General features: G+C 36.5%; 1 protein-coding gene and 1 pseudogene across 10 annotated transcripts in view; one reads left to right on the top strand and one right to left on the bottom strand.

Annotated features, from left to right (window-relative positions):
• The window catches only part of AHI1 (Abelson helper integration site 1), a 187,440-nt gene that overhangs the window by 64,860 nt on the left and 111,347 nt on the right, over nt 1-11,233 (top strand). For all 10 annotated transcript variants that reach the window (XR_004957633.1, XR_004957634.1, XM_036248450.1 and 7 more), the window contains one exon: nt 3,932-3,958. Coding sequence is in view for 8 of the 10 variants with exons in the window: in XM_036248450.1 (XP_036104343.1) it covers nt 3,932-3,958 (27 nt within the window). In the remaining 2 variants the exon portion in view is untranslated. The remainder of the gene's footprint in view (nt 1-3,931; nt 3,959-11,233) is intronic.
• Nucleotides 1,200-1,671, bottom strand: LOC118621143 (annotated as a pseudogene).

The raw sequence follows: 11,233 nt of genomic DNA, 5'->3' as shown, positions 1-11,233 counted from the left end.
AAACATGTGAGGAACTACATTGAGACGCCTTTAGTTCCTACTATACTTTCTTCGTGTCTCTTTTGTTCCATTGAAAGTTAGAGAGTTTAAGGTGTGCCACAGCACAGATTACACTCAGGCCCTGGGTTTAGGTTTAGTTGGACTATGGAGAAAATGCTTTTATACTGCTCAGTATGCATTTTAGAATATATGGCTATAAATTAGTAAATTTCAGTTTTATAATTATTTATATTTAAAACAAGTATCACATGATTGCACCTTATATGTGTAATGTAACAAACAAAATAAACTAATGAACAAAATAGATACAGAGACATGGAAGCATGGAACAGACTGACAGATCTCAGAGGGAAGTGGGGGTGGGATGAGATTAACCAAATAATTTATATGCATATGTGCATAACCCATGGACACAGACAATAGTGTGGTGAAAGTAGGGGGAGGTGGCATGAGTGGGGTAGAAGGGGTCAGTGGGGGGGAAAAAGGGAGGGGAATATCTGTAATACTTTCAATAAAGATAAATTTTAAAAAATATATTTTAACATTTAAAATAACTGAATAGTGCATGGTGTTGCATTTTGAAAGGAACTATGAACAGATAGTGTTTTAAAAATTAGAGAAACGTTTCTTCACAAGGAAAGAAAAGTGCCCCTTGCCTAAAATCATGCATGGCAAAATAATTTCCTTTACAGACTTAAGAGCAACTCACAGATAGGTATATAAAAGCAAGTTTTCTACAATCTATCAGTTTTTACACTGTAAACTTAACGTTCTAGAATCACTTTGGTCTTGTAGCTTTTCTCCTATATCATCTTTTCTTTTTTTTGTCATTACAGGAATCATCTCTGTTTTATTTCTTTTACAGAATAATGATCTGAACTGAATACATTTGGGCACAGTAAATATTTGACATGAAATGCAGTTGTTTCAGAATGAGCATCAGAAAAATAGCAACTCATCTTACATATAATAACTGGAAAATATTTTTCTGTCTGATCATTCAAGTGTTACAAATCCTGAGAATATTATACACTGAACAAACTAAGTACTACCTTTTAACTAAATCTTGCTTGGAAATCATCTTTGAAAAAAATGCTTTGAAGTATAAATCACCTATGTATTAAACATGAGTCTTTTACATTTTACAAAGAATTTAAGCAAACATATCAAACAGAGTTCACTGGCTCTTAAAATAGCTATCAGTCAGGTTCAAGGACACACTGTTCCATGATTTCCTGTAAGTTGGTGTTCTCCATTGCAGCTGCTACTCGCTCTTTGTCATTTATTTGCTTGTTGATGTCTTCCTCTGTTGAGTGGGTTCCTTCAGAAATGTAGATTTCCATCTTATGTTTAAATGGTAAACACCCCTGAAGTTTTACTCTTAAACACAGCCCTATAAGAGTCGCCAAAGAGCAATGAGGTACTTTTGGAGTGAACCTGATAATAACCAAATAGTCCTCTTCATCTATCTCCTGAATCTCCACTCAACTTTCTGTTACCACTTCCAGTTCTTCCAAAGGGTTGGGCTTCTCTGGGTCCCAGATAGTTCAAATCAAATCATAAACCTCTAGAGCTTTCTCTTCCATGAGAGGCAGCTCCCCGCTCAAAGAGGCCCGAGAGCCACAGGACCCTGCTGAGCGTCCAGGAGAGCAGCCCCGACACCCGCTCCATCCTCATACTCCGCCATCCCTGGCGACTGTCCCACCCGAGCTGCCCTCTCCTATATCATCTTATATGGCTATCATCCTCAGGGAAATAAATGGATGTAAGAACAAAAAAAGTAGATATAAAGGAAAAACAAAATCAGAAAAACATTTCTTAAGATACGAAATCAAAGACAAGAAGGAAGAAAATTGATAACTTATTCTAAGAGAAAAACATATTTCTCTTAGAATTATTAATTTATTTCATGTTAACCAAATCTTTCCTTTTAAAAATTATTTAGAGAGTATGTTTGTTTTGGGGTTGAGGTAGATCAAGGCTGCCATTAGAAATGAAAGTTTTGTCTGTTTGTGGTTTTTGAGAAACCATTTTTTTCTGTTTTGAGAGAATTCACTGACCTTTTTTTCAGGTACTATGAGCAATGTATTTTCTTTCAGAATGTATCTAGCATGTATGGGAATAAAATCAAATGTCATCCTTATTCCCATGGCAGCTCTATTTTTAAAAATATTTTGCAAGCATTGAGATTGACTAGAATTCTACCTTTTGTCATGATGCCTTTTCTCTTTTTTCCTGTAATTGCCACATATAATTTTTTTTTGTTAGATTGTTATAAGTCTATTAGGAACTATATTACTGGTCTTCTATATAGAAGTCTAATAGAAAAGACTATATTACATCTATATTATAAAAAGCTGTAGTACTAAAGATACTTTTTTCTTTATAACCACAACTGGAATGTTTTTCTAATAAAATACATTGCAGTTTAGGGTGTGATTTGTGTGTCTATGTGTATATGTGTGTGAATTGCATAATAAATTCAGTTCAGCAGGTACTTTATAGGTGTTTACTCACTGAGTAAAGGATATCAAAAGTAAATAATTCTGTCTTAGTAGCTTTATCATTTAGTCATAATATAAGTCATTTAACTGTTCTATATGTAAAAGACTTGATTATGTTGCTGTTATAGCAATACCTAAAAGGCATACTGTAACCCAGATAGACCTCACAGGTAGATAATATGTTAAGAGTGTTGCACAACTCATTCTAAGTTCTTATCAGTGCATCCAGGATTGCTCAAAATTTGGGATACCCTAGTAAGAGTAATCAAGAAAACAAAAAGTTGATTTATAAACTTAAAAAACATTTTAGAATGAAAGGTATACCTTTCCAGCTGCAAAGAGGTTAATTTTCTTTACCCCACAGGAGAGTTCTTCTTATAATGATTGGTGATAACTAACATCTATTTAATGATGAGTAATAACTGAATAATAACTTTTGAGTACTGAGCTAAGTGCTTTACACGTTCATTGTATTTAATCCTTAAACCCATACTATAATGTGGATGCTATTATTACTGCATTTTACAGAAGACAAAGTTGAGGCTTACAGAGATAAAGCAGTATCACCAAGGTTGGAGCTGAAATGCAGTCCAGGCAATCAGAATCTCATATCCACAGTCAATTTTACTGTCTCCTTTTAGTGATTGAATTACTAATATTCTTTAGATATGGTATCTGGCCCTTAGAAATTTCTGGATAAAAAATTGATGTTCCTCTTTTCAGTCCCCCCCACCCAACCTCAACATTAATTGTTATTTTTCTCTAGTTCTGTAATAGGCTGATGATATATGCTGGTTCATCTTAATAGACTTGAGTATTTTTTGTGTCTCCTTAGTAGCAAACTTTCAAATCATCCAGTATATGTTGATTTTTACGAACTACTTTTTCAAAAGTGATCTTTTCTTGGCCTTGTTCCATGAATTATAGGCAGTTCCTTTCTGTAGCTTCTTCAGAACTAGTCAGCTACTTTACCATTCAGTTGTGTTAGTATTAGATTTCCTCTGACATATATTATTAACATGGGAATTATATTTATGTCGGTTATTTATGGAGATAATTATACACTTCATTTAATTCAGGGTATGTCTTCTAGACATGTTAGTGTTCTGGTTCAGAATTTTAGTATTCATGCTAAGTTTATTGAGAACACAAGTTTTCCTTGAGATAGTTACATGTGGGTCCTCCAGAGTCTCGTTTATCAGTGCCTATGTTTTGGCAAGTTCGGTTTACCAAGAACATGTCATTGAGCCTTTCTTTAACTTACACTCTTTTCTCCTCACTGGACACAATATGGAGTGACAGATGCAGGGTAATAAAGAAACACTCCCAAATGTAGGTTTCAGTTATTAAAACTGACTGTTGAAAGAACTTGGTATTTTATTTAAATGAAATTATTAATGTTTCTTTACTTTTTGTATTTCTTTTAGGAGGTAATACGAGCCTGTGCTGCAAAGGTAAGTAGTTTTTAATTACCAAGAAGATAACTTTAAAACTATACTTTTCGCCCTGGCCAATAGCTTAGTTGGTTAGAGTGCGTTCAATTCCTGGTTAAGCCACATAGAAGAATCAACCATTTAATGCATCAGTAGGTGGAACAACAAATCAGTGTTTCTCTCTTCTCTTGCTCTCTCCTTTCCTTTCCTTCTCTCTCTCTCTAAAGATAAATTCATAAAAAAATTATTAAAACACTATACTTTTCATTATGATGCACCAAAGAATTTTTCAAAAATAAAATAAAATGTACCATTCATAGTTTCTTTTTTTTTTTCCAAATCTTCATTGTTGGATGTAAAATGTATTACAGGTGTTCCACATTTTTCCCCCATTGACCCCCTCCTCCCCACTCCCGCCCGCCTCCCACCTTTTCCCACACTATTGTCCGTGTCCATTGGTTATGCATATAAGTTCTTTGGTTTATTTCTTCCCACCCCCCCCCCCCTCAACCCCTTTTCCTTTGAGTTTTGTCAGTCTAACAACGAATTTGTGCTTCTTAATCCCTTCACCTTTTTCACCCATTCCCCCCACCCCCCTCCCAACTGGCAACCAACAAAATGTTCTCTGTATCTATGAGAATGTTTCTGTTCTACCTGTTCATTTTGTTTGTAGATTCCATTGTTGATAGATATGTATTCATTGCTATTTTGTTTGTTCATACATTTTATCTTTTATTTCAAAAAGACCCTTCATCATTTCATATAATAATGGTTTGGTAGTGATGAACTCCTTTAACTTTTTCTTGTCTGGGAAAGTCTTTATATGGCCATCGATTCTAAATGACAGCTTTGCAGGATAGAGTAATCGTGGTTGTAGGTTCTTAGTTTTCATCACTGAATATTTCTTGGCACTCCGTTCTGGCCTGCAAAGTTTCTTTTGAGAAATCAGCTGACAGCCTTATGGGAGTTCCCTTGTAGGTAACTAGCTGCCTTTCTCTTGCTGCTTTTAAGATTCTCTCTTTGTCTTGAACCTTTTGCATTTTGATGATGATGTGTTTTGGTGTGGGCCTCTTGGGGTTCATCTTGTTTGGGACTCTCTGCGCTTCCTGGACTCGTATGTCTGTTTCCTTCACCAAGTTAGGAAAGTTTTCTGCCATTATTGTTTCAAACAGGTTTTCGATTTCTTGTTCTCTCTCTTCTCCTTCTGGCACCCCCAAGATGTGAATGTTGGCACGCTTGAAGTTGTCCCAGAGGCTCCTTACACTATCCTCATTTTTTTGGATTCTTTTTTCTTTTTGCTGTTCTGATTGGGCATTTTTTGCTTCCTTATATTCCAAATCGATGGTTTGCTCCTTGGATTTACATACTCTATTATTGAAGCTGTGTAAATTATTCTTTATTTCAGTTAATGCCTCCTTTAATTCTAACTGTGTATCCATGATTTCTAACTGGTCCTTTTTTATGCTCTTGAGGCCCTCCCTAAGTTCACTGAGATTCTCACTAAGTTCATTGAGCATCCTTATAAGCAGTATTTTGAACTCAGTATCTGTTAGGTTGCTTATCTCCATTTCGCTTAGTTCTTTTATTGGGGTTTTGTTCTGTTCTTTCATTTGGGACCTGTTTCTTTGTCTCCTCATTTTGGCTGCCTCCCTGTGTTTGTTTCAGTGTATTACTTAATGAGAGATATGGGGCTCTCTGAGACCAGATGCTGCTCGTTTGAAAGAATTTAGGAAAAACCTGAAGCAGGATCCAAGACCGGCCAATCCTATGGTTAAGCAAGTGGCAACAGCTTGGGTGGGCTTGAAAGTTGGGTGGGGCGGGGCCTCAGGGAGTCAGCAGGGCGGGGCTACCAGTGTGAGCCAGGTTGCTGGAGTCCCAGATATGGGGACTGTCTGCGGCTCCTGGGAAGGGCTCACCAAAGGAACAAAGGCCTCTGACAGCACGTTTGTCCCCGAGAAAGCCCCCTCTCCAGCCCTCGCTCCAGTGCCAAACAGCTCAGTTCTTCCCTGTATGTCTCTGGCACCCCTGGAGCTGCCTCCCCTCCAAGCTTAGAGGGAGAGAGTCCGATAAGTCCGTGCGCGGGCCCTTTAAGGAGCTGCCTGGGGCTCCAGCCGCGTCAGCTTCCCTGGGCCTCAGTTCCCACTGGTTTTTCCAGCCAGAAGTTATGGGGACTTCTCTTCCTGGCACTGGAACCCTGAGCATGGGACCTGGTGTGGGACGGGGACCCCTCAGTCCTCAGGAAGGACCTTCCCAGCCTCGGGAGCCTCCTGATTTTTATCCGCCACATGTGGGTGTGAGACCAGCCCGTCCTGCCCACCGCCGCCGCCCCTCGCACCACTCTGGATGTGGCTGCTGCTTTAATTTCATAGTTGTAGGACTTCCGTTCAGCTTGATTTCAGGCTGTTTTGAATGATGGTTGTTCTGTAGTTTAGTTGTAACTTTGATGTGGTTGTGGGAGGACACGATACTGCATTTACCTACGCCGCCATCTTTACCGGAAGTACCCCCATTCATAGTTTCTAATAGAGCTTTGCAAAGGTTAATTTTGTATGCCTTTTCCTTCTTTGAGCTTGAATTTATCAAGGAATTATAACACTGGGACCTGAGAATTTAGCAAGCCTCTTCATATTTTTTTAGATTTAAGAATACTAAGTTATTGGGATATACTTTCAGTAAAGGACCGGCAAGGTCATTTTATTCTCTGAGAAAAATATTGCATGATACATAGGTGGGAGACACCCATCCAGTTTCAGTGAATGTGTGCTGAGTGAATTGTATTAGTTTTAAGTGCATGCAAGCTGCACATAAATAGCAATGATATGTTGTGCTGAGAATGCTTCTGATCACTTATAGCTGTTTCACACTTCTTTTCCCATTTAACTCTATAACAGTCCTGAGAGACAGATACTATTCCAGTTTTAGAAAGGAGGAATCTGAGGCTTACTGATTTGCCCAAGACGCCAGTTAGTCTAAACATAGTGGTATACAAAAAGATCTTGATTTTAAACAAATTCAGCTAAATTGTATTGAGATTCTTTCAACACAGCAGCTTTCTTCCTTTCACAAGCAAGTTTATGTTATGTATAACCTTTAACTCAGTTGTTAAGAAAATGAATTTTGATCTAAAAGAATTGGAATAGCACCATGTGTTTATCCTTCCCTCTTTTCTTCTGTCCACTCCAAAAATTCAGTTGAGTAATTAGAATCTATTCCCTTACCAAATATAATTACATATGTCACAGGGTAAAAGGGTGAGACATCCAGAAGGGAAATAATGAGAATGGTGTTGGTATGCTCAAAGATTGCTTTATACTGCTTATGCAGTGGGAATATTTTTTATTCAGTAAACACCTACTACTTACTATGTGGCAGGCCCTGGGAAGACAGAGTAAGTAGGCTACTGCCTCTTTCTACATGGGGCATCTTACAGAGGAAACACGGCAGAAAACACTGGGTTTACCCCATCGCTGTGCTGTTCCGTATCAGTCAGAAGCTATCACTATTTTACCTAAATATCATAAGCCAACAGGATATGGAATATAGACAGGGGAAGGAAGACAAAGGAAAAAAGATAACACGCTGTATTCTGATTTGGGCTGCAGATGTTCAGGAAACTTGTTCCTGATAACAATGACTGGTGTCATGATTGTAGCTCCAAGATTACTAATCTTCCAAAGTATGCATAGTATATAAAAATAGTTTATTCTCTGATTAGTAATTCAGAGCTATTTCTTTATTTTAACAAATATGCTACATACCCTTCTTATGTAAACGCTGTTTGACCGTCCAGAGTAAAGTGTTCTGCGCATGTTTGGCGAGGCTTTATGGAGAACATCTTCTGCCCTTCTGGAAATTCCCTGAGGGTGGAGAATCATGTTATTCATCTTGGTATCCCTGTTACTTGACGAACGTGGTAGAATTGATGCTCATTGAAAATATATTTGCAAATTAGTTGAGGTCTGGAAAGATGAACCTTACTAGTGTCTTTAGTTGTTTTTGTTTTTTTTCAGATGTCAGTCCTATTGAGATATAATTCACATGCCAGCATATTCACCCTTTTAAAGTGTACAGTTTACTGGTTTTTACCATATTCACAGAGTTGTGCAACCATCACTACTATTTGATTTTAGAACTTTTTTATTCCCTCCAAAAAAGAAACCAGGAAACCCCATTTATCTTAGAGAGAGAGACTGCAAACTTCTGGCGATCACTGGTATACTTTCTGTCTCTAAATTAAGTTGTATAATTTGTTATCATTTGTAATTGGCTTTTTAAACTTAGAATGTTTTCAAGGTTTCTTCATTTGTAGAATATGTCAATACTAATTTTTATTGCCAAAAAGGTTTGATTATATGGATATGTTATATTTTGTTTACCCATTCATCAGTTTATGGACATTTGGGTTGTTTTTACTTTTTGACTTTTAAGTATAATGCTACACTAAACATGTGTGTACAAGTTTTTGTGGGGGCATATGTTTTTATTTCTCTAGGGAATATGTCTAGGATTGGAATTGTTGGGTCATATGGTAACTCTGTTCAGCATTTTGAGAAGCTACCAAACTGTTTTTTCCAAAGTGGCTGCATCATTTTGGACTTCCTTCTGGTAATTTTGTGTTTAACATTTTGAGGAATTGAAGTGGCTGCACCATTTTAGAATCCTATCAGCAATGAGTAAGGGTTACAAGTTCACCTCATCCTGCTAACACTTGTTTTCTTTTTTATTAGCTTTTGATTTTGATTTCCATTTCCCTAGTGACTAGTATCTTGAGCATTTTTGATATGTTAAGTGTATATTTTCTTGGGAGAAGTGTTTGCTCAAATCCTTTGCCCATTCTTTAAAAACATTTTGTGCCTTTATTGTTCATTTCTAAGAGTTTGTAATAGATTCTGGATACAAGTCTCTTATCAGATTAGTGATTTACAATTGTTTTATCCATTTCGTGTGTTCTTTTCACTTTCTTCATGGTATCCATTAAAACAAAAAGGCTCAGATTTTTATGAGTTTGATTTATCTACTTTTTTTTTGTGCCCCTTGTGCTTTTGGTGTCATATATGAGACACCATTGCTAATGCTAGCTCCTAAAGACTGACTTCACTCGTTTCTAATATTTTCTATGTTTTTGTTTTTTTTTTTTTTGAAGAAAAGAATGATAATCTTTATTCAATGTAAATAAATATCTTCAATTACATAATATGACCTGACTTTTACAATATAGATTTAAACAAATTAAAAAAAACACACCAAGTTTTCATATAATATCTTTCTGATCTGGCTTTCAAAGAGAGTTTAGCACTTTATACTGCACAACACATCCTTTAAGAATTATTATTGTATGACCCCAAGTAACATACTTTTTAATTTTTTTTTCTGTAAATAAACCACTCAATAATTTATCTTATATGCATAGAGAATGTCTAACTATCACTAAAATATTAATGTCAATACTGTGAGTAACTTAAACTTTTCTATTTTTTCAAATTGATGCTTGTTTTAGCATATTGATGTTTTTACAAATAACAAATAATAAAAAATGATTATGTAGCCTGGTCAGTGTGGCTCAGTGGTTGAGCGTCAACCCATGCACCAAGAGGTCACCGGTTTGATTCCCAGTCAGGGCACATGTCCAGGTTGTGGGCCCAGTCCCCAGTGGAGGCATGCAGAAACAGCTAATCAATGTTTTTCTCATTAATGTTTCTGTCTCTCTCTCCCTCTCCCTGCCTCTCTCTCTAAAAAAAAATAAAAATTTTTTAAATGATTATGTAATGATTCTTATATATAGATTTGTAATTCTGACATATTTCTGAATTTCAGACTCATAAACTCTTCTTTATAGGATATTTAGGTTAACAAATATAATGGGCATTTTAAAGTTAACATTGCAAAACAGAACTATTGATTTCTACTATCAAACTTGTTTCTCTCATAATATTTCTCAACTCAGTAAATGGAAACTTCAATCTTTTAGTTTCTTAGGAGAAATATCCTGTGGTCATCCTTAAGTCCTAAAAGGAACCCTCCCAAATTCAAACATTAACAAAATTTTATCTACTTTAAGTTAGAAAAATATCACAAATTACCACTTTTCTCCACCAGTATAGCTGGCATCTTAGTCTAAGCTACCATCACTTCTTGCTTAAATGTCCTAATTAGTCTTCATATTCTTATTCTTGTTCTTTTATGCTCTATAACCAACAATGCAGCAGAGATAACTGTTAAAATATAGGTCATCCTCTTTTTAAAATTATCTGAAATGGTTTCTAATATTTGTCAGCATAAAATTTTATTTTATTTTATTTTATTTTTTTTTTTAAATTTTATTTATTTATTTTTTTGTTACAGATATTTTACCTTTTTACCCCATTGGCACCCCCCACCCCACCCCCTCCACCCTGTCCCCGGCTTAGTTGTCCATGTCCATTGGTCATGCATACATGCATATAAGTTCTGTGGTTTATTTTCTATGTTTTTAACTCTTACATTTAGGTCTGTGATTATTTTGAGCTAATTTTTTTATATGAAACGGTACAGAATTCTGATTTCATTCCATTACATGTGATCGTATAGTCCCAGCACCATTTGTTGAAAAGACTATTATTGAGTAGTCTTGGCACCATTATCAAGTCTTTCATCTTAAAAGCAGAATATACTTATGTAATTTTGTTATCAGTGGAGGTAGAGTGTCCACCAGTGGGAGTGGGGGATCTCTTTACTCACTGGGTGCTGGGGGCTGGGATCTTAAGATGTCTTGAGAAAAAGAATTTTCTAAGACTTGCAAGGGAGAATGAATGATCTTTACTTGCGTGAAGTTATATCCCTTGGTTTTTTGTTTGTTTGTTTGTTTGTTTCAAATCTTTATTGTTGGATGTAAAATGTATTACAGATGTTCCACATTTTTCCCCCATTGACCCCCTCCTCCCCACTCCCGCCCGCCTCCCACCTTTTCCCACACTATTGTCTGTGTCCATTGGTTATGCATATAAGTTCTTTGGTTTATTCCCACCCCCCCCCAACCCCTTTTCCTTTGAGGTTTGTCAGTATCCCTTGGTTTTTAATGTCCCAGTTCCCCTAAACCAGTGCTGGAAGACATGCATCACTCTCTCTCTCCCCCTCTCTCCCCCTCTCTCCACCCTCCTCCTCTCCCCCGCCCCTCTCCTCCTTCCCCTTCAACTCTCTCTAAAATCAATAAACATATCCTCAAGTGAGGATTTTTTTAAAAGTTACACTTGAGAAGTCTTGAGTACAAATACTTTAGCTTTGGGTAAGGTTTTAAAACACACACTGTTTTGACATATA

Source organism: Molossus molossus, unplaced genomic scaffold (assembly GCF_014108415.1).
Source record: "Molossus molossus isolate mMolMol1 unplaced genomic scaffold, mMolMol1.p scaffold_m16_p_8, whole genome shotgun sequence".
Lineage (NCBI taxonomy): Eukaryota > Metazoa > Chordata > Mammalia > Chiroptera > Molossidae > Molossus > Molossus molossus.
This window is presented reverse-complemented; position numbering and strand designations above follow the sequence as displayed.